This window comes from Seriola aureovittata, chromosome 4 (genome assembly GCF_021018895.1).
Source record: "Seriola aureovittata isolate HTS-2021-v1 ecotype China chromosome 4, ASM2101889v1, whole genome shotgun sequence".
Lineage (NCBI taxonomy): Eukaryota > Metazoa > Chordata > Actinopteri > Carangiformes > Carangidae > Seriola > Seriola aureovittata.
The window spans coordinates 22,599,867-22,624,482 of NC_079367.1; the positions used below are offsets into that span (position 1 = coordinate 22,599,867).

The window sequence follows — 24,616 nt, forward strand, 5'->3', positions numbered from 1 at the left end:
AGCTGCAAAGGGACTTTGCAGTACAACTTTCACCTGTAGTTAGTCAAACCCAAACCTAATATGTGTCAGGTTTTACCATAATAATGAGTTAAATATACAGTCCATAACAAGATGGCTACAAAGCATTATGGTCATCAGAATTGTGTTGGTTCTCCTGATTAGATAATGATGTGCGTTTTCTGCAATGAAGTAAACAGTTTTTGTACATGAGGATTTGATGAGCAAATATGTGTATTTTTTGAGTGTTGTAGTCCATTTAAATTGGGCACTGACTGCTTATAACACATTTCCTTTGTTTGACCAAAAGCAGATTCAAACGGTTTGCAGCACATATTTTAGGAAACAACCACTACAAATAGGTCAGCACGGAAACTTGTACTCATTAAGAAGTATATTTTTCTTAACAGTTCAATTTCCAAGGGAAAGTCACAGGAGTTTTCAGTCTCCATAATCGACTGAGAGTCGATTTAACATTTTATCAAAAATGAGAACATGTAACAAAAGGCATTCAACTGGAATGATGTGTACAAGAACAAGACAATTATGTGAATTTACATAGTACACATTATACAAATGTAAAACAACACTCATTCAATCATAGACATGTGTGACGCTCACTACCTCCGCCACCAGGGAGGCCACAAGGACAAATTCATGTTATTGTACCATAAGAGGTCCAAATTCTCATGTGGGCTGATTTTTGGATTTCCCCAGCAGGGTCTTGGAGTGTTTAGGGGTTCGTTTGCTACTCCCCACTGAATGGCCAACAGATTCGGATGAACTCTTACATTGCAGAGTTCCAGGCATGATATCTTCGTCCAAGTCGTCCATGTCGTCAGACATGATGAAGTGCTGAGGTGTAGCTCTGCCACCCATGAAGCTGGGATCGAGGTTGAGGGATGAGGCCAGCGAAGGAAGGCCTGGGTTGTTGACAATGGTAAAACCTGTGAGGATCTCTATCTGCTGCCAGCGGTGAAGCCTCTCCCGCAAGGCAGCGGTCACCTCACCCAGGGCTTGTCTAAGAAAGATGAGGAGAAAGTAGATACAGAAATATGTGAAGAGGAAAATCGATCTATAAATGACCACTTCACTTTTTTTTTTTTTTTTTTTTTTTAAGTTTTGACAATTTTTCAAAAAAAAAAAAATATGAGACTGACTTTGCTGCCAGTATTTTGTGGTCCACATCATCCAGGGAGGAACTGTGAGCCACATGGAAAGTTCCGAAGAGAGTGTTCCTCTTTTTCTTTATCTTCTCCGCCTGGGAAAACAAGTGACAAACACTTATTTCAGCATTATACACACACACTATGTTAACACTATGTTGTACCTGTTCACAGGTACAACAACAGTGCAGTGAGTATTCAAGAACATAAAATAATTTTTTCACAAGAGCATAATTGATTACTTAATCAGACTGCTTCAATCTCAACAGAGGTCCTTGGGAGTTTCCTGGTGGACAGCTACACAAATTGGGCCAGTAGGTCAATGTGAAACAAATAAAGCATCAGAGAGAGACAGAGAAAAAGGGTGGGAGCTAAATTGGAGTGACTGTGTTGTGGTGATCAGCCATGTTGAGCCGGTTGTGCGGCACACTGTGATTCCGTGTGGCTGTCATCTCCCTCCCTGGCTAACTACATTTGGATTGGTCCTTTGGCTCTAGCAACCCTCTGTCTGTTTATGTGCTCATATAATCATTTTTTGATGTGGCCAGCAGTGGGCTGTTAATGTATTGCTTTACACAAATAAAAAAAAATTTAAAAAAGTAAAGATATGGCTGAAATGCTCAGAAAAAAGACATTAAATTCCAAAAAGCAGCAAGACTGACCACAGTTTCCAGTACAGTGAGTCCAATACAAACACCAGTCAAACTTTACAACATTAGCAGTAGGCAGTAGACAGCAGGAAACTAGTCTGACTTTATTTAGCAGGATAATGTTGTATAGCTCAGTTTTCTGGCCTGGATTCATAAGAAATTCTAATACACCAATTAAAATACTCAAAGTCTGTGTGATCAGCTCAGATCTACAGAAGCAAAGGAAGCAAAGCTGGAGAAATTTAAATGTGTTTGGTGCTATATTTACTGCTGTACTGTCCAGTTTGAATTCTACTCAGGCTCTCTATAGCTACTAACTTGTAATCAGAGTCAAAGTGAAAAATAGAAATACAACTTAACACAATGCAAACTGTATGTACCTCATGTACCTTATGTCTGCCTCACCTGTTCAGTTTGACACATTAGTGTGTCGGATCACTTATTTGGTCAATTTTGAGACTGCAGCTGTTGCTGTTGTTGTTAACAGTAATATGAAAATGTGTTTTCTTCACAAACACTAATAAAAGTAATAAAGTACAATAATAAAATCTGTAATTGACTTATGTAAATAACTACAACATTACAAACTTATATCAAGACAATTCATGTGAGTTGTTTCTATTTCATGCATTATTCTAAAAATCATCACAGTTAATCACAGAAACACGGGCCAGATGGGTTTTAATGGCCCAGTCTGAGTCAATAGACCTAAGCCGATTTTTATTCCCACTCCGCCCTGGGCTACTTTCATTTAGAATGTATTAAATTTTTTATTGAATCAAGAACTGAAATATAAAGCCAACTTGTTCCAGTCAGCTCAGTCTCAAATCTTACATCTCTGGTGACTTGGTTGAACATTTGCCTTGGAACATAATTCATAGATTTTAAATAGGAAGTCCTATGATCAAGGCAATAATTACATGGCTTACCCCTTCTTTGGCTACCAGGAGCTGCCGTTCAGCATTTTGCTTCTTGATGTTGTAGTACTGCACTTCCACCTCGTGAGTGAGTTGCAGCCACTTCTGGAGAGACTCTGGTGGTGACCAGCTACTCCGTGACTCCAACTCCTTCTCAGCTTTCTTCAACGCCATGCGCACCTGCAACAAATGTCAAACATTAGGAGACAAATGAACACATAAAAGCAACACAACTATAAACTTTATATTATCTACCAACATATTCTTGGCAATGATTTTTATTTTATTTTTTAGTATTTTCAGAATTCAGAGAATTAGAGAAGATCTCTGAAGTTTTGCAGCTAAAATCAATATTACATGAAAGAAAAGTTGTGAATATGCTAATTTAACTAAGTGGTGAATGGGTCTTGCCACAGAAACTCCAACATGTTGTGCAACAACACTGAATCTGAAAGCCTTGCATGGTTCCAATTTATCACTGTGAAAAAAAAACAAAAAAAACACCTGTGACACAAGCGTCTGAATTTGATCACCGTGATAGTCCTTCAAGCAAATATTCATGTGTTTTGCTCACTTGTGTGGGCTGTGCTGTTCTGTTCCTGCCAAATTCCTAATGGACAAAGACTTCAGTGGGTGTATTTATATTATAGCCACTGTGAATCTGATAGACCTTAACATACTGCGCAGTTGCCACCTTTGAAGTTTATAAAACACTGCTCACTCACTTTCAATGCTTCTCCTTTGTGCTGAAATTAAGATTTTTTTCAATTAAAAACTACAAACACCATATTTAAATGACATTTATCAGTTTGCAAGTACCTGTTCTAGCTCTTCTTCTGCATACTTTTGGCGACTCAGTTCATTCTCTGTGCCCTCACGCAGCTCTCTCAGTCGTTGGGCCTCCTGCTTTGCTGCATTAATCTCATCCCTCAGTTTCTGCTCCAGGTTAACCTTCTCCACCTCTACCGTACGGTGCTCCTCCTGGGCGATCTGCAGCCTGAGGACAAAGAGGGGAACAGAGAGAAACAATTATTTTAAACTTGAGTTTCTCCTCAAAGCAAGAAATCAGTGGCCAAATAAGGCCAAACAAAGAAATGTAAAGTAGGAGGGGCCAGTGTCATTCTCTGTGGACAGTCATGATGTGTAAGCATGTGAGTGCCATGTGTGGAATGCAGGACTTGCATCAGTCATGCATCACCGGAAACAATGGCTAACATGTAGAAAGCATGGCCAGTCATGGTCAGCTGCTAGGCAGCGCACAATAAACTCACATCAGAGGGAGCAGAGCCAAGAATGGGAACAGCTGTCGTTGTGTAACTTTAGAACAGTACAGTGCTCCTGTAGTGTCCAGATATGTGTTGGTTTGTGTGTAGGATATTTTTAGACTAGCCTCCTAAAACAGGTCTACTTTTATAAGAGGATCATGACATAATAATTTGTGCTTAGACACACACCATTTTAATGTACTGTGATCTGTAAAAAGATCTTATAAAAAAAAATGTTTTCATTTGATCTGTAAAACTAAGCAATTGGGTGATAATACTTACAATGGACCCTACCCAAATGGTCCTTAGTCTGACTAATCAATCATAGGAGCACATAACAAACATCTTTTTTTTTAGACTGCAACATTAAAAGGGCAGAAAGTAATACCATCTTTCAGTCATTAGGGAGCAGCACTCTCCTTCTGTCAGGCTAAACACAACAGCAGAGGGAGCACAGAAGGGCAGAGAAATGAAAGTTGATCCAAACAGCTAGCTATGGAAAATGTAGCTGGTGGGCAGTCCTACTAATGCTTTCGACCCTGACCTCTGCCATTCTCTAGCTAAGATTCAAAAGCACTGGCAGAGCTACAATGTCCAGAGAGAAGACGCCAAACACTGTTTTGACTGACCTGCATTGCAGGGCTCACCGGACGCAGACACAGTGTCTATGCAGATTTTGTAGAAGGTAAACAATAACACACACATTTTATACAAAAATATTATTACATTTGTATTTATCTTATTTCCCAAAATAACATACATTTTGTGTGGAAAGCAAGCATATTTATAAATGCCTTTCATATGCAGCATTGTTGTCCTTGTCACCAGTCCTTTTTCAGGATGTCTTTCAGCACACACCACACCCAGTCCAAATGTGGGTGAATTAGCACTTGAGCTGACATGTTAAGCAGTCATGCTTAACACCATCTCCCACCAGTGAGACAGAGACAGGGTCAAACAGTGTTGTAAAAGGCACCCAGGAAATCCAACTCTAGTCAAAGCCTCCACCCACTGTCTCCCAACAGAGAAGCCATGGTCGGGCCAGGCTACTTGACACCACCACAGGATCCGTTTGAAGGTATGGAAAGAGAGCAGCTGGCTGCAGGGATCAGGAAGAAAGGCACAGCAACAGACAGAGGACATACCTCTCTCTCTCACCTCCTAAAACAAGTGCTGTAAGAGATACGAGTCTCTTCTTGCAAGTCACACTGACCTACAATACAACATAACATAGTATATCTCCCACAGCCGCAGTACTTGGCTGTCCAGGCTGCAACTAATATAAGGGAATCAGATTTAGAAAAGTTTAATGCTTAACACCAAATGTCTGAGAATCACCATCTGCTTTTGGCTGCAGATTTTTAGGCTGGTTTTACTGATTTCTGCTCAACATTGCCTTTTGATTATGACTACACCAGCTACTACATTTCCTCAGTATAATGAATAGGCATTTCAAATTATATTGCTTTATGGGACATATTCTACTTTATGAGAAACAGGCCCAAAACATTTGGTTTGTTTGTCCTTTCACTGAGCTCTTATCGACCACAAATTAGATTTAAATGTGGCTGCACAGCAGTATTACATTGCTGCAGATAAATTATACTGTAACACTGAACCAATAGCCATAACTTCCGATATGAAATATAATGCAATTTCTGCACTGGTCCACGTACTGTATGTGAAGTAACACAGCACTCACTGATACAACTAATAAGGTATTACAAGCAGCTATGGTATGTACTGTTTGGGTACCTGAAGAGCATAATTCACAATATCTTTAATTGTTAACCTTTAAGATTTATTATCTCTGGTTGGCAGGGGCAGGTGTATTTTCACAACTGATCATAGTATAAAGCCACAGAGGCAACACACAGACTGACCTGGCAGTATATCAGAGGGATAGGGTTTGACCTCACTGGACCAGTCAATGGCTCTTTTGGACTGATTTCAACAGGCATATCCCACCAATATACTTTACACTCCTTTAGTGTACTGCTACAACAAATAGATGCACCTCATATTTATTATATAAAATGTACACAGACAGAAGCCATAACAGATACTAAAATTCAAAGGGAAGAGGTGTTACTGTACAGATAATGAGGAATCAAAGCCTGACACAAACCAAAGTCTTTTCACTCTTGTTTACCGTTCGTTAGACCATGCTGCCTCATGTTTCGAAAACTTGTTTGCTAAACAGTCAGATGACACAAAGAGCAACTCATGAGGGCAATAAAAAGTCTGAAAGTTTTGATGCCTACAACAGATTGTCTACCCATGTTTAGTTTCCCCAAAAATCCAGCCAGGAATGACATGCTCCTGCCACTGGTTTTGAATCTAACAAAACATGACATCCCCAGAGGTTAAACACAGGTTTTCCACTTTCCTTTACACTCAACCTCAGGTCAAATTAAACTGTAAACTAAACTGTTCAAATATGAAAAACTAATGGACACGTTATGAAGATTAGGTATTTCCAATGACCAACATGATGCTACAACATGCTCACAGTGACCACCAACTGTCATTTTACAAAATATTTATTTTCTCTTTTCTTAAATAAAACTTCTAACCATTTTCTAGTTAAAGTACACTTAGTGGTAACTTTATGATAAACCAACAGATGTACATAAAAAACTCCAATCAATAATACCAAAATATATATGACAAGAATCCTCTTATGGTTCTGTTCAATCATAGAAAAGCTGCAACCTCTCAGATTGTAATTGCATTGCTCTGTCTCAAAACTTTTAATCAGAAATTACACATGAAAAACATCAACAGCAAATCATTACATCTCATTTCATCTGCACCATTCGTGAACCTAGGTAATGCCTTATCCTTTCAAAAGCTAAAAAAAACAAAACAAAAAAAAACTGTCCTGTGTATGAGATGAAGCTGTGCTGAGTATCCTTTAAAGGAATAAGAGGAGACAGTGCATGCTTAAACGCACATTCCCAGCATTCCTTTAAGTATTAAAAGGACCAAAATAGTTAGAATTGTCTTATAACCTTCATTTATTCTTTATGATAATGCCAATTATCTATATACATTTGGCTCTATTTGAGGTTCTTTATTTTAAAACATCTCATTTCAAAACATTTAATCATTAAAGCTGCAGTGGCCTGAAGCCAGAATACACCAGGTGTGAGTGTATTGCATATCAGTATTGCATGTCAGACCAGAGAGGTGGCTGCACCGCAGACATACGCCACAAGCATTTTGTCAAAGGATTACCCCAAAGCTTTGTTTAATAATGGCTAAACTGCAAGGTTCACAGAGGTCAACCATTAACCCATTTTTGGGACATCAATTATAGCGCAAATATTCAAAAGATTAGTGTTGATTCAAACCCTTAAATCATGATATAGTCACTCATAAGTCTTTTTTCAAGTTTTCCAGGTCAGGGTCAAGGTGGCAAAAACACAAATGGAACAGCACAAACATTTTTTGAACCTGCTCCAACCACTCCTCAGGATCACCAAATGCTCTCAGATGTAATCCCTCCAGTGTTGTCTGAGCCAGTCAACAGTAAACACTAGCAACTGAAGAGGTCTCATCTTGATTCTTTGTATCTGCAATTTATCCCTTCAATCACCTCCCAAAGATTACTGTATTATCACAGGTGAGGGCTGGGAGGACTGGCTGCTAAACTGAGAACTAAGACCTCTCTTCACCACCACAGTATGATACAGAGTCTGTATTACTGCAGCCAGTGCTCAGTATCTCAGACTTTTGAACAACACTGTATATTATTAATTCAAGAAGCCTAACTAAATGCAGTGATCATGCACATCTGCGGCCTCACAGCAGGAGAGATAACCACCCTGTCCTGTGATTTTATGGTGATGTCTGGTAGCCAGCCAACTCAGTCTCTGCACTCAACTGTTAGTCATTTGTTAGAGTCTGCCTGCTATTGTTTAGTTCAAAAAAAAAAAAAAAAAAAACATCTAATGAATGGAAAAGCACTCATGCCATATCCATATCAATGGCTTTGATCATGACTGCTCAAAGCAAAGCTTGCTGCATTTATCCGAACAGATTAGAAAAGATGTAATAGATTATCCACCTACCCAAAGTGCATTTATCTTTTTGTAATTTTTTTCCCTATTCAAAAGTCTGTGTGGAAATGCAATTTAAAGTGCATATTCTTTGGGAAATGTTGAAAACATTATACCTGGGAGTTAGCTTGCTGTGTTGTAGTTGGCTCTAAAGTCAAATGTTGAAGCTTCCAAAAGATGCTTCTAAAACATGGCCCTATGAGCTAGAAATGACAAGGAGTTGTACAGAGGTCAAAGTTGTACAGAGTTTTCACACTGACTTAAATACCATTCCACCTATTCAAGCAGTACATCTTTTCCTTGAACCAGTCATGTGTCTTAGAGGTTTTCATCTAATCTAATGGTTAAATGTAATTTCAATGCGACTCATTTAAGTCAAGTCATTTGGACTAATTTGTCTAAAGTCCAGTCCAATGACTCAAAATCCATTTTTCTAGTCTGTCATTACCCAACAGTCTTTCACTTCCCGTTTTAGAACAGTGTGGCTCTGTATGTGAAATCCTGTGAAAGTTATGACTGTGGAAATATATATAGGATTGAGAACCCCTATACGCAAATTCTTAACAATCAAACACATCTTATTTGCATAGGGAAATAACTGAGACTGACAGAATCTCCTGTAGTCCTTTTAATCAATGCCTGCTTCTGCTAACACCAGAAGAAATACACTGTTGTCAAATAAAACCTTAACCTCCAGAAACAGAACAGGGCACTATTTCACACTCTAAAGGATGTATAATTATTGGGTGAGGCTGTTGTTTAGACTGTCATATAGGTATCAAACTTATTACAAAAAAAAAAAAAAAAAGGCTACGGCTAATTCACGGCTAATTACCTGACAAGTCAATTGAGCAAGGGATTTGTGAGGAGTAACTCTGCATGTTCACCACATGTAAGCAGCGCTGGCAGCCAAACACTGGCTGATATTTCCTATAAGGCTGACAAATTATTAGCTAGTCAAAGTGAGCTTGAAGTCAGTTTAATAATAAATTGAGGATACAAATGTATTTGTTTGATGTTCAGAAGTCCTAATGTAGATAGAAAAAAGCTGTGCCGCAATTAATACAGTGTTTAATATGGAAATACAAAACTGATGGTATGTGTGCACAGTACTGTATGTGTAGAGTGTAATGGTTTGTTGTGTGGGTGTTGGGAAAAACCCTCACTTCTGTTGTAGATCATGCAGACTCTGCTCAGCTCTCTGCAGGCCCTCCAGGTCTTTCATCATCTTCTTCATGTGGTCCTTAGAGTAGCGATTCTGTATGTAGGCAAACCAGCAGCCACCCATGCCGATGACTATTGACACTACCAGCATGAAGTCCTTCAGGTGATTATGTCTATTCACTGTGAAAAAGAGAAAAAAAATCAAGAAGAGAAGGTACATTTAAGGAGAGTAATAAACATCAAAACTATAAGATAAATCTACAGAAGCAGAAGTGTTTTTCGACCAGGAAATATATCAAGGAGAAAATACCATCTAACAATGAGAAAGTTTTATGAGGATATGGTGTGAAACTTGTGCTTGAACATAGCCTGCAAGTGTTGTGGCGTGACACAAATAGAAGAGTCAGTAGCACAAGTTCAGGTTGCGGTGAGAGGGGCATAAAGCAAAAAGCCACAGCTTAACATAGCCTATTTCAGTCTGGTAACCATTGCTAATAAAGAACATACACAGAAAACCAAACAATGGCAACTATAAAAAAAAAATGTATAAATGAGAAACTATTAACCAAATCCTATCTGCTATTTCTCTGAAAACCTAGGAATTAGGTGTGTGTATATTGCCATGCTGTCACTGTAAAGAATTCATAGCTACTGAAAGTCACAGCAGCTAGAAAGCAGGTATCCCATTTGTAAGAAGCCACTTCTCAAGTGAGGATAATTTTTACCAAGGCCATCTTATTATTAAAAAAATTAAGTCTGAGTCTATTTGATGAGTCAGGAGAGCATTGCCATGCAGCAACTGACACAAAGCCTGTATTTCAGCCTTGCAAGCCACATAATGATGCAAGCTTTTTATTGCAAAACCTGGAAAGGGGTGTATGGAAAAGAGATAACAAAAACATGACTTGTACTTCCTGGAGAGAGACAAAAATGAAAAAAGATTAGGGTAAAAAGTCAGTATAGGCCAGTGTCTCTTTACATCAGGATGATATCCCACCTAAAATCAGTTCTTCATAAACATCATCCAGTACCACTGGCTGCTGCTGACAAAGAGCCATGTCAAACATACATGGCACATGAATTAAATTTTATCCCAGAGCATGCATCTCTCTTTATATAAGCCCTCTGTATGGTAAAAGAGCACATCACCAAGTCCCCAACTTGTGCTAAATGATCTGTCAGGAGAGCTGTGTATATTCCCGTAGACATGCTTATAAAGCCCAGAACAAACACAGGTTCATCAGAGTCAAAGATCTTGGACCAGCTGTGCCTGCTGTTGTTACACAGTAACAAACCAGAACTAAGAAACAGAAAATTTACAGGACAGTAAACCACTGGTCTTGTCTCTTCTTTATTCCCCTGGGTAAGTAAGAATAGCACAATAATTACACTTCAGCTACAGTGGAAGCTAGTATATGCAGATCACTCCGTCTTAACCTCCGAGAGCACAACCACCTAAAATTAGGTCACAATATTTAACTGAAATGCAAAGGTCCTATATTTGTCTAGGATCTGCATTGTGGGTGAGAACAGATGGTTAAAAAATAATGAGCATCATCTGAGATTAATAAAATTGTATCCTTATGTTAAACTGTTGTCCCGGTTCTATTTACTGCTCTTTCAACACTATCTGTCAAAAACGGTTTTGCCCTCTATAAAATTTGTCACTGACTCAGTAAAGACTGCATTCACTGCCTTTCAAGAAAACCACCAAGAGATGATGAAGTGACATTTAATTAAAAACAAAACTGGAAATAACTGGACCCAAATGTGCTTGGGTTAATTATTACCCAACTGTCCACTAGATTAAAATCAACCCATTGTGAGATGTGTCTTAAAATGCTGCTGCTATATACAGTCAGTCAGTCTGACCATTAGTGGGACCCACTGGCGTTGAGAGGCTGTCAAAACCAGATAGCCCTCGCTAATGTCTTCCTTTGGGTGTGACTCTAACAAAACATCCATAATGACACATGTCAGATACAGACCACTACACACTGTTCCCCTGTGCAGTTTCTTTTTGATGCAAATGCCTGCTTTCTATGAGGGTTCATTAAAATTTCTCTTCTTGCTTCACTAATGATTACATAAATCAGCTCTCATCAGCACTCCTCTTCCAAATATGCTCCCTTCTACTTCACTTTTTATCCATCTTTGCTGTTCTCCTTTAAAAAAAAAGAAAAAAAAGAAAAAAAGACTGCGCTTCAAGGATAGGGATGCCTCTGCCCACCATTTATATTTTGTAGAGCTGCAAACATTATTTTCATTATTGATATATATTTCATGACAAATGTGCGTAGGAGAAGGATGAATGAATCCAAAAATGAAGATCTAGCACCAAAACATTGCAAATAAAATTTATTATTATTATTAAATTACCATAGCCCAAGGAAACACATTCAGATGTCTCATCTTATGCAACCAACAGTCCAAAACCCAAAGATATTAGTTCAGTGAAAAGCATTTACCCTTAACATTGGAGAAGCTGAAGCCATTAAATATTTGGCATTTTTGCTTGAAAAATAACAAAAGCAATGAATCCATTATTAAAGAGTTGATGATTAATATTCTATTGATCGACTAATCAAATTCTACTGATTGTTGCAGCTCTAATATTATGTGTAACCTCTGTAGCAGGGATCATCAATTACATTTGTCTAAGGGCCAAAATTTTTCTAAGAAAACACTGTGGGGCCTGGACTTTCAAAAAATATCAGTGTGAACATACTCCTAATAAAACATGGGAAATCCATAATGATAGCTATATACAGTATTTTGCCTAAAAAGAAAATGATTTCAGACCTCAGCTAAGGAGGAAGTTCACTGAGGAGTGATGGTTTGTTAAATTCATTATTAAATAACACTGTAAACACTGATCAGCCACAACATTAAAACAAGTAACTCGTTTTAATGTTGTGGCTGATCCGTGTATAAGGTGCTATACTGCAAATACTAAAAATTGCCAAGTCCTTTGTGATTAATAAATTAATAATCAACATATACAGCTCTATCACTGTGTTTGCTGTCAATCTGACCTGCTGCTTCCGCCCGAGCTGGTTCTCTTCTCTCCTCTCTTTACTAGCTACAGCTATCCCTAACCCCCTAACCGCCTTATGCTGATTTAGCTGCCACAGCAGCACTGGCTAAAACCTGGAAATATTTTAAACAAATGAATTGGATAGCTTATCACATTGGTTGGAATTTTCAGTTTCTACGTCTCAGTTTTGCTAATACCTGTACTCCAGACCATCTTTTGACAGGATGAAATATTTTTCAATATTCATGTAGATTGAGGGAGCATAACGTTTAACGCCAGTCACGAGCAGTCAATATTGACTAGCAGATATGCTAGCTGTCTTCTCTGTGGGGAAAAGCCAACAACAATCCTTCCTCCTGTACATGATCATACTTTGATTCTATATGTGCAAGGAGAGGAGGGGGTGTTCACAGACAGACCCATCGTCAATGTGTGTGTATCTCATTATGGGAGAGAGAGAAAAAGGCAAGGACGGTCTGACCAAATCAATGCAATAAGATTTTACCCATTTGAAATAGTAAAAAACAAAATAGAAAATGGTGGTGGTCAGTTGTGATATTGTGGCAGGCCCCCCACAAACAAATCAATGTATGGGAAACGCTGTTAAAAACGCTGAAAAAAATACTGTCTCCAAATATATATATATTGAATATAGCTTAATAAATTTTTTTCCTCCTCACATTTTCTGGATTCATAAATAATCTGCGAACTGGATGGGAAGCTTTAGCGTTGCTGATCACTGTTCTATAGCATAACATTATATCCAAAACCGATTCCAGAATTCTCACTTTCTAAGCTGATGCAAGATACCATACAGCTGTCACATTATCACTCAGCTTTTAACAACAAACATGCTTTGCATGAAAAAAAAAATGGAATTTTTCATTCTGGGAACATGACTTCCCAAAGTCAACCAAGAATGTATGAAAAAATACAAAGTACTGCCAAGAGGGAAGATGGCTGAGACACATCCCATTCATTGTGATGTTACGAAAGAAAAACAAAAAGAAAAACCTGAAAGACAACAATCTGTAGCTACAGAATAGGAGCATTGATACCAGAGAATGAGAGTCAGAGGATGAGTGGTGTGTTTATTTGTCTCAGCACACAGAGGGGTGGGTCTGGAATACAGAGCAATGTGAGCTAACCCTCAGTTCACTTCCACAATCCTTAAAACTAATACAGGTGATAACAGGATTTTCCCTACATATAAAAAGGCAGACTAAATTCAATAAATGAGTAAGTCAGTGAGTAAACAAGTGAGTGAAATAAATAAATGAATAAATAAAGCTAACAAAACCTAACCACAACATATCACATGGACCATGAGCTGATAAAAAAATGAGAGCAGCAGACAACAGTGGTCAGGATGTTGGTAATGTTGGTAGGCTGTTTATTTGAACACAAAACTTTCTGCAGTCATTTCAAGAGAGTAAAGGTGAGGTGTAGAGTTAGTCATTTGGAAGATGTTTTATGCCACTCTGATAACCGGTGCGGGGAAGACATTTCAGCAAGCCTTGAACTTCCAACAAATTTACAGAGTAAGCAATGATTTTTATTTAAAACAACAACTACAAAGCAATTTGGACGCACGTAACTCTGGCCAGGCAGCAAAATCCTCAAAATTTGTTTTGTTTTACTGTTTACTGTACCCATTTTCTTATCTGTGCTCAGGGATTTGAAGTATCTGGAACAAATCACTGATCTTGTATGAATGAGTGTATTCATTTGGATTCAATAGGAATTAAAAAAAGAATAACGTCACTTACTCAGGGGTGCTCCAAACAGCACAGTGTCCAAAGATTTGAGCTGCAACTTTTGCACATGGCTGCGATCCAAAATCTTCAGAATAGAGAGTGTCAGAGTGGTGTTCTTCACAGCAAGCCTGAGAGAAAACAGACAGTCCTTTTATAAGAACAGGGAAGCAAAGCGTGTAATGCATTTTGAGCCATGTGTAATGTAACCACTAAAAATAATTTTCAAAAAACCAACTAATCAGACATGAAAACATTATTAGATACATTAATAGTAGTAGATAGTGAACAAATTCTACTATTTTGACAAATGTACACAGTGGATTCTTTTAATTGAAGCTAAACAAAAAAGCCAGAAACTACAACCAATCTAATAAAACTGACACTGACTGATAAGAGAAGGGGATGTCATGACGACTAAAGAGGGCAATCTAAATGGTTTTTAATTGCTAGAACTAAAAAGCTGCATTAAGTCAATTATTTGTGTTAGCACCATTCCCACATTGCACACCATTGTTGTAATGAGTAAACTTTGAGGCTCAACTCTTATTACTGTCATTGAAGTATTCAATTTTTATTTGTAAGTCTTACCTTTTCCATCTAAAGTAAAACTGTTGTCAAGGTGAAGATGCACATTTTTCATAAATCTAGGACAGTTAAAAAAAGGTTGACACAGAACACGATATCACTAACCTTGGCATGGCAGTTCCATTAAAATTCATCTTGCGAAATGCGTCCACATATTGTGGCAGCTCCACATAGGTGATGAGCCACTCCACCACCTCATCCACTGTCCAATTATACACTGAGGGGAAAAAGGAAAAACAAAATATATAGTCACAGTGCTCATTGATTCCCATTCAACTAATCCTTGTAGAATTCAATACTGATAAGGTTATATGGTTCCAGTATGTCACATACAGTGCAGTGAGAAAGAGTTATCAATAGGTTTTTCATTGTTTTGCTCTCTTCCCACAAATTAACTTTGAAATGAAATAATGAATGTGGGGCTCAAAAGCTGACTTAAATCTTTAATGGTTTGAAGGTGTTCATGTTTATTTTCAGTGAACAGTGTTCTTGTAGACCTGTAACTTTTTTAGGACAACAGTTATCCTTAGCAATTACAAAATACAGTAAAGACATTTTGTCTTGGGGCCAAGCAGTCGGTCAGATGACCTCAGACCAGCTCATGTGTTTCACTTGCTTAAGATCTGACTAAAGGCAAAAATTCCTTGAAACCAGAAGGAACTGAGGATGGCTGAAGTACAGGCCAAACAGACATCACCAGGGAAAATACTGGGGATGTCTGTGTCATAGACATCAGGCAGTAAGTGATAACAAAAACTTTGCAACCAAATATTTAATAAGATGACTGTAGGAAAGAGTATGTCATCTTGTCAAAATACCGTCTGTCCCTCTAATGTCACCTTTTTAACTATGCTGTTAATCTGAAATGGATGCGAACACTTTTGAATTAGAGCAGAGTAAGCCCTAACTTCATAGCAACTCAATGAGCCAAATCAGCAACAATGTGGCATTATCATCTCTTTTATCATCTCTTCAGTGGCTCCCAGTAAAACAAAGAATTGATTTTAAAATAGTTCTCATTGTTTTTAAATGTTTTAATGGCTCAGCTACTTCCTATGTTTGTGACATGCTCAGTAAATACACATCAAATAGATCCCTTAGATCATCATATAAAGCTCTCCTCACTGTACCAAGAATCAACTCTAAATCAGCTCATGGGGCTTTCAGTCATTATGGTCCTACTATCTGGAATTCTTTAACATATGAACTATGGTCTGCTACAACAGTGTCTTCTTTTAAAAGTAAAATAAAAACATCTTTCATCATCATCTTTTTGTGTTTCAGTGTAATTATTGTTATTATCTCCCTTTTAGAATAATGATAATAATACGTTCCTATTCTGTATGTTTTTTGTATGCAATATTTTCTTATCTTATATGCTATTTTATATTTTGTCATAAATTATGTATCCCTGCTTTTATTTTGAAGCACACTGAGTTTATGCCTGCCATATCATCAGAAATACTAAATGACCATGTATCCTATATCCTGAATGACCTATGAGGTATCCTATGGATTAGCAAACATTGGCTTGCCCATAGTATTAACCGGGGAAGGAAAATCCATTCCCCAGCTACTGGCAGAGAGTCAACAGTGTGGGTTGTCTGTGTTAATGTGTTGCTCTCTTGAACAAAAACCCAGTTTCCTGGCTCAAACCCTCTAGAGCCTTGTCAAGAAACTGCAATGCAGAGTAAGTCAGTACTACGAGCAAGAAAAAATAAAAGAGGGGAGAAAGGCAACCAGAGGAAAGAGTGTGAAAAAACATGAGTGCTAGATACAGCACAGCTCTCAAGGCATATATGATAGCCCAGCCAAACAGATAGGCAGAAGGAGGTGAGAGTTTGTATGCAAATATTGTGCTGACAGGTTCAATCATGTATGCTCTGCCACTGGCTGATACTGATAAGTAGATGGCACTTTGTTTGACATGGCATCTGATCAACTGCCTTTCTCCTTTGTTGGACGAGTGAGAAAGTCAAGCAGGGTTAATGTCTGACTCACAATTTCAGTCACAGGGAAATACGTAACTCTGATTTACTGGCTATCTGAAATAGTGCAGTTCTTTGGAGCTGGCAATCATAGTCCCAAGGATTGTTTCATTAAAATTAAAAAAAATCATCCGTCCAGTTTCAAACAGTCTTGAGAGAGCGTATCAATTCAGAATATAGTGCGCAAAACAAGTTTCACGGTTTATAATTCTACAGAGAAGCTCTGAAAGAAAGGCCTGTTTGTCTGTGTAGTCACTGCTGGCCTTCAGGGGAAAAAAACAAGGCTTAAAAGCAGTACCTTCAGAGCTCTTCCATGCATTCCACAAGTCCTCCACACTGATGAACTGGTCATCCCCATGGAAGCTGTTATGTTTGGCCTTGGGGTCATGGTAGTTTAGATCTTCTCTGAGGAACTGCAGGATGACAAGGACGTTTGTAGTGGTTAAAAAAATCTATTTACAAGTGTTAACTGACAAAAGTTGCAATAATACTTAAAGGGTTCATTAAATAATCATTTCTTAGAAAACTGGATTTGTACTTCTCTTACTGACAATCTCATCATACAGAAATTTTGTTAGCTTGGTCTGACCAATGTTGCAATGCAGAATGTGAATGTACCGGTGAAATGTTTTTGTATTTCTTTCTTCAAATTTAAGGATTAAACATTGTCATCTCATAGCAACTGCTGACATGTTAAACAACACAGATATCCTGACTCAGTGGGGATTGGCTAAATAAAATGTATGAATAGGTGAAGGACAAAGACCACGTTTACAAATAGTGTTGGAAATTTGCTGTTGACAAGTTTGAATTTATTGTGAGCACTATGACCTGTTTCACCACTGTGGGCTTTACGACCTCCATAAAAGGAAGAAATTACAATTCTTGTGGCTTATGTGTTGCTTGAGTTACTGTCAAAGGAACATAAAACACTATAAATATCTCAACCAAACATGACCTGAAAATTACTAACATTTTCCATTCACTACTTAATGGTCTGAGACAGCACGGAAGTTCGTGTTAATAGTTATTCTACAGTACAACACGTGTGCAGATCACCATTAACTGGAGGCCAGACTGTGACGTTATTAAAAACCAACAGAGCTGGAAAAACTCAAATGGGATAGGTTTTGTGATCCTGAGCACTGTAGCAGTTTTTCATAAGAGTATTCTGATACACTATTGCAAAAACACAGCCATCAAGCATCACCTTAATTAACTCTTTGATGGCAGTCTGGTTGAATGACCAATTTTATGAAATTTACACAATTAAAATATTACAATTTTCTTAATTGTTAAGGGTTATCAAAACAATATAAAAGTCTCTGGATGACATTTGGTATCTCCATTTGAAAATGAGAAGTCTGCATATTGTACACAAGACACCATGACGCATAGTAAATGGAACAGCGTACAAAAATTTATGGCCCTCTGGATTCCATTCTCGCCCCCATCGAAGTGGTAGTAGTCAACTACTTGCCAAAGGAGCCACACCACTCATTGCCCACTACATCGTAGGCTAACTCAGTCACTGTGTTTTTAAAAACAAACCCTACACATCTTTCACTCCCACAAAAGTCATCTCATGCAACATGGGTGGAAGACAGTAATAAGTCATGATGCTTTTCTTTCTTGATAGATGTGTGTGGGAGGATTTCACTACAGGGTAGAGAGATGGTCTGTACAGCAGGTGAAATATCACACTCCTGAAAATATATTCACTGGAAAAATTAGCAGGACCTGTATAATGTTGTCAAGGCCCAAAGATTATTCTCAAAAGCCAGATGGAGACTTTGATCTTGGTTATAAAGAAATCAACCATCGTCTTTATTTAATCACTGTATGATAACAGGAAGCAGGGCTACTGTCTTGAAGTGCTCTTAACCTTTTGAGTTCTCTATTTCTTGACTCAAAGCCACTACAGATACGTGTGCTCACTGTACTGCACTTGATTATTTGCCTTAGGGGTATTTGCATGCCAAGTGCCTCTTCTAAAAGCAGAGACGGCTGCAGTGATGACGTTGCTTGCTTTGGTCTGGCGTGAACCACATGCCTCAGACTGAACCAAATTGAAATGAGCCTTCAGAGAAGGCCTCCTCAAGGCCACAACCTGTAGTTTGGACTAGAGCTCTGGATGTAAACTCAATGAACTACAGGCAGTGTCTTTCGGGCACTAGTGATGTCTGAGAAGCAACAGACCACACTTCTGTTACACATTATACAACAGCAATGAACAATGAACATAAGCGGTAATGGGTTATACTGGGCTTTCATTATACTTCATTGCATTGAAAAGAGAAGTGGCAAACACTATTTTCACACATTTAAAAAATACAAACCCCATAGTCTGAGTAAAGTTGAGACACTACAGGGCTATGATTAACTGACCATCTTAGCAGAAAATCCTATGACAAGTCAGATGACAGAGGATTACAATATTGGTACTACTACCTCTTCAGACTGAATGAAAACCACATCCGTAATTGTATAATTCAAAATATCTCTTTCAATAGAGCATCAGTTGTTGTTGCTGATTTTTTAGGCTGGTACTTACGCCGTCTGTCTCTACCACGTCTACATTGCCGTTTGCGTCATCATCCATCTGATTGTGGATACTACCGATAGCCTCGAAGCTGAGACGAGCATTCTCATCATTGCACAGTGGCTCATCGATGCGACAAAAATCTGGTGGAGAAACAGTCATACCAAGAAGGTGTTAAGGCAAATTTGAAACTCATTAGATAATATTAATATTAATATTAACACATTAACTGGTGTGTGATAAAAGTGTATATGTTTGCCTTCCAATTTGGGAAACAGTTAAATCAAATAATGCTCTGCTGCAAAAAAGTCTAATCACAAAATACTCTTACTACTTCAGCAGCAGCTTCTATTTTTTTTCCAACATTGAATTAAAAAAGTATACCAGGCTGAGAATATGCAATTATTCATAACTACTCAAAATTCTTTTATATATAATTTTGGTTTAATTTCAGTCATCCTGAAAACACTTTCTGGAGTTTATTTCTGTATCGCATTCCCTCAAACCAAACTTGCACGTCTTAAAAAAAATACTGTTAATATAATGTTTGAAGGGAATCTGAGTCATGGTACAGGAAGTTTATAGTTTCTATTTTTGAATTTCAACACCAAACATGCAACTCTAGCAATGTCAGGATTAATCATTAGCAAAACGGCAAGCCCCCTAAAGACGAGCGCGCGCACACACACACACACACACGCACACGCACAGATGTGATCAAGTTATTCAAGCACTCATGTCACCTCAACGCTACAATAGATATGCAGAAGTCAAGATGCAAAGTTGCCTGTTGGATTTCCCTCACTCTGCCTCTGTCTTGTTAAGATAGCTGAACCGAAAATTCCTTGGCTGCAAACAAAGCATTGTTTATATGGGGCCTTTCACTCAATGTGGGGATGGTACCAAGAAGCCAGATACCATGACTGCCAGACCTACTGTGTAGATAAAAACAGGCCATGTTCCAAGGTGAATTGTTTTTTAATAATCATGGTCTTAAATTTTATTCTATCGTCAATTTGGATTTCACCGTTTTGTTTAATGTCAGAAAACCTGACTTTGTTATTATAAATGTTGTTTGCGTTTATCTATATTCAGTATTTTTACAGTAAGGACTCAGTAACATATAAGAATACCAGTGTGTATGACTCCAGTTAATTGCAGATAAATCAGATGTTTATGTTTCTACAATAAATAATGATGTAATTAAGCAGCCTGTATGTTATCTAGCGCACCCTGTCTGCTCTCTGTGTTCCCGCTCCTTCCTGAGAGATTACAAATCCTCAGCCATAGATCAGAGATAATGTCACCACTCCCACTAAGAGGAAACCTTGTTTGGCATGTACTGCAGAAACTGGCATGAGCTGTGTGAAAGGGCATGGTAGGCTACCTGTTATAACAGTAGGTTTAACCGTTTAATTCAAAGCAGTGTGGCTGAGTTGAATTCATAAGAATAGTGCCCCTGAATCCCTCAGAAGCACATATTTTATTCAATTCATTTTAAGTCTGTCTTATACAACATCTGTGTTCCACGTGCTGCTACTATTGTGACCTTTTCCTGGTTACATTAAGTTATATAAGAGGTATATGTCAAACACAGTATGCTTTATTATGTATTTCACTGCATTATACCCACAAAAGGAGAAGGTGAAGGCAACGGTTAAGGTGGAGGCGACGGTTAAGGTGGAGGCTGGCTTTGCTCTGCAACATGAGAGGTTACTGTGCACTTCCTAACCGGATGTAAGCTTGGTTTTTACTAACAATGAGAACTTTTTTGATCACAACACCAAGGTTTTACTGTATAAAATGCTTGTTTCTACTTTATCCTGGTTTGCTAGTAGATGAATACTTTGTGGTTAAACACAGCACACCTTGCTTTTCATGTTGCCTTCATCATCCTCATAACAATACAGTGCAGAAGTAGGCAAAATCAAACTCTCTTTCCCTTTCATAAATGGCAGAGTTCAGGTCCATATATCTCAACTGATACTGCTTCTCCATTAATTACAGTCACCCACACAATAGAGTATAATCAGTTTCAAGCGTATGGTTTGTATTGTGCTAGCATTTACAGCGTAATTCCCCCTCCCACTGATCAACTTGTCATTTCAATCCATGCTTTTTTTTATTCCCATGTTATGACAGGTTGGCTTAGTCATTAGAGAGATAAAGCAGAAAGTAAAACATGTCTCAAATTAATCTCTGCAACGGTTACTGTGTCCCGTGGCTCAGTGAATAGTTTTGTAACTTGTATTTCTCTACACAAAACCACTAAACCAGAACTAGGAAGAATGCACGACCTGAACTTCCGCATAGTAAAAAGTTAATTTTTGAGCAATACTATGCAAGCACTCCAGCTTCAGAGAACCTGCAATGCCACATACCAAAAAGGTTATTAGTCTGTCACACACTCAATCGTTCACATTCACCATGTTAAACAAAGAATGACAGTTACCCTTGTGAAAGCCTACCACCTGCAACACTCTCATACACTCAGCCTGGCCCTCTTTCTCATTTGGCTTGCAAACCTCCGGAGACACAAGATAAGATATTTACATACCAGTCAACCTGCCTTATTTAAGAGCGAAAGTTACGTAAGTCATTCTGTGTGCCTGGATGTAGATGAAGAACACACTCAACATTGCCACTTCATAACTGCAGGAGTTACTAGGAGTCCTACTGCCATTCAAAATTCCAGTGAAGCTTTGTAAATCATTGTCACTATTAAATTCTTCACTGTGCAGTGGCTTCCTGGGACTATTGCATAATGCTTTAGTAAAATTGCTTCAAGTGCAAAATGTGTATGAGCAACTTGGACAATGTCTCAGCAGTTCCTGTTTAACCACACTGGTCAACAGTACCAACAATAGATCACAATGAGAAAGTTCACAGTACTGGGTCTTTGCCCAGTTGTTGCTAACAGTATAGTGATTAACGTGAAGTTAAATTTTTCAAAATGTAAATCTTAGTCATAGTATGTCATAACTCTCTCATGTTTCCCCAGATATATTCAAGTTATAGGGTTTGCACACAGTTTAAAGCTTAAGACATGCTTGACAGATATTACATTCATCATTCATGTTAAATCACTTCATGGATTGAGGCAAGAGATTATCACAGTGAAATATTTGGACACTAGGATCTTGTTTAACTTACTGAACATGTTTGTGCCTTAAATGAAACCTTAATTTAAAAAAAACTTAGCTGTGTAATATAGTGCAGCAGTGGAGGGGTTATGCTCTTATGAGAGACCTACACTGGCTTTAACATGGTTACATTAAGTCATGTCGTTATGAATTTTGGTGACACATATGATAAGCGCAAATCCAAGATGTTAGTGTCTATATTACAGTACCTTATTATTTCATCCTCAATAGTACTGTGCATCTTAATTAAATGATTTAGGCCATCTTTTTTTAAAATTACACAACTATAATGTAATGAAGAATAACAATTCATGTTATGTGTCGTACAGCCAAATAATCAGCCAAAAAAAAAAAAAATACTACCAATGCACTAATCCCAATTTTTATTGGATTTATTGGAAATTGTTTAATATTTTAACTATTACTCAGATTCAGAAACTACTTCAACCCTGCTCATGTGCTCCACTAACCATTAAATCAATTTTCTTCTGTTTGAGTAGGTGGCTTGATCTAAGTTGGAGGACAGGGCTTAATGTTGAATGCCAGCCCGACTATTCTCAGCATGGCTACATTTAGTGCCTGCACAATCACAAAGATGTGGCACCAACAGTAATACTCTACTCTGCAAATCTATAGCGTGTCAGTTTGACAGGTGGACAAAAATAAACTTTTTAAAAAAATGTTGCAAAAAATTTACGCCATGGCTGATGTACTCACCTGACACCTCGTTTTCAACAATCTGACTATCTGATGTGGGTGAACTTGTTTTGTCGGTCCAACTTTCTCCAACGAGGCATAAGCAAAATATCCACAAGGTCACAAATTTGTTGAACTCCATGACTGGTGTATGCTGGAAAAAGGAGAACAGAGAACCTTGAAATTTTGATGATTTTACAATAACGAATTTAGTGTTTCTATCTTGGTTAATCCATTGAACATCGCTCATTATTAAACAAAATTTAGCTGCTTTTTCTCTTAACATTAGACATCTTAGCAAGGAGAAGGGCACATCAAGAAATACGGTTAGTTACATAAAGATCCCCTGCAGCAACCGCAGACACATGCTATTACTTCTCAAGGGTGCTTCTTCTTCCTGAATGAATCAATGTCCAGTCGTTAGCTTGCTAATACCTGGCTTTAGCTTAGGAATCCTTTAAACCTGACTTTATCAATTGAGCTGTGCTGTGCTTTGGGGTTCCAGGTGGCAAACACATGTCACCTCAGGGAGAAACATAACAAGATTATGAAAAGTAACATCAGCCTGTTTATCTGCGTCTGCTTGTGGTTGGATGTCTGACAAGCCCTGGCTAGCTAGCTAACCACCTCGGCTAACTAGGAAATGAAGTAAAATATCCAAACAAAGGGGGAGTAACATTAAAAATCCCTTCTAAGAAAGCATTCACATTAACCCCTTCGTGTTTTTTCAGTTAGTTTTTGTCGGTGTCGACTTGAATTTTCTACAGACGCACGTTAGCCACAGTTGAGGTTTAGCTAAACGCAACTCAGACAAGGAACGTTAATAAAATAGCAATTGTAGTTTTAGCTAGGCTAGATGGCAATATCATTAATATAATGATGAATAACAAGAAAATAAAGTTAACCTGTCATGTATCAGAGGCAGCAGATGTGTAGTTTCAGCTCTGTGTTAACATTGCAGCAGATGCCTGGTTCCCCGGAGTTGAAGCACAGCGAACTCCACCTCCTGTTAAAAGAAAAAAAAATGTGTCGGTCTCTTTCCCCGCGACCGAGAGACTGAACCGAAAAAGCCGCAGAATGTGTACAGACGCTAGCTTGTCTTCTTCTGCAGCATCGAGCCCCTGGTTACCATCAGCAGGTCTCGCCCCCTACCGTCTGGAGTGTAAACCGGACATCATATTTAAACAAACTGCTGAAGTGGGCCATCTAGTGGAGAATATAAGCCATCACACCAAAACGCCTGCAGGTAAAATTTAAAGGAAAATGACGCAATTTTTCAAGCTCAGTTCTACAGTATGTACCTGTCACAGTACACCTTTTAAGTTTTTACAGAGTCAGAGCTTTATAGACAGATAGTTAAATATCTTTATAATGAGTTATTCAATTCCAAGGTGGATAATACAAATGAAACTAAAAGGATGTGGGAAGCTGGTTTAGGATCTGATCTTGCGGACTGCAGAGATATAAATGACGAGCCCACTCTTTTTATAGCATGCAAATCTGCTTGAAAAAAAGAAGTTCAAAATATTATGCTGTGCATATAAATAAATATAATGAGCAAGTTACATCCAAAAATTATATTATTATTAATATTCAGGATGTGTAACAAACATCATATTTCAGTTGGGTTCTTTGTTCATTGTTT

General features: G+C 38.1%; 1 protein-coding gene across 3 annotated transcripts in view; it reads right to left on the reverse strand.

The window, feature by feature from the left end:
* The window catches only part of stim1a (stromal interaction molecule 1a), a 28,494-nt gene extending 4,443 nt beyond the window's left edge, over positions 1–24,051 (reverse strand). The window contains exons 1-11 of one of the 3 annotated variants that reach the window (XM_056373542.1): positions 23,877–24,051; positions 22,993–23,125; positions 19,145–19,275; positions 16,889–17,003; positions 14,708–14,819; positions 14,030–14,145; positions 9,226–9,403; positions 3,550–3,727; positions 2,743–2,910; positions 1,158–1,258; positions 789–1,018 (exon numbers count right to left, since the gene is read on the reverse strand). In XM_056373542.1, coding sequence (XP_056229517.1) covers positions 789–1,018; positions 1,158–1,258; positions 2,743–2,910; positions 3,550–3,727; positions 9,226–9,403; positions 14,030–14,145; positions 14,708–14,819; positions 16,889–17,003; positions 19,145–19,275; positions 22,993–23,113 — 1,450 coding nt within the window. In that variant the 5' untranslated portion in view covers positions 23,114–23,125; positions 23,877–24,051. The remainder of the gene's footprint in view (positions 1–788; positions 1,019–1,157; positions 1,259–2,742; positions 2,911–3,549; positions 3,728–9,225; positions 9,404–14,029; positions 14,146–14,707; positions 14,820–16,888; positions 17,004–19,144; positions 19,276–22,992; positions 23,126–23,876) is intronic. The other 2 variants (XM_056373540.1, XM_056373541.1) reach the window with 2 other exon arrangements.
* Between the last annotated feature and the right edge of the window lie 565 nt (positions 24,052–24,616).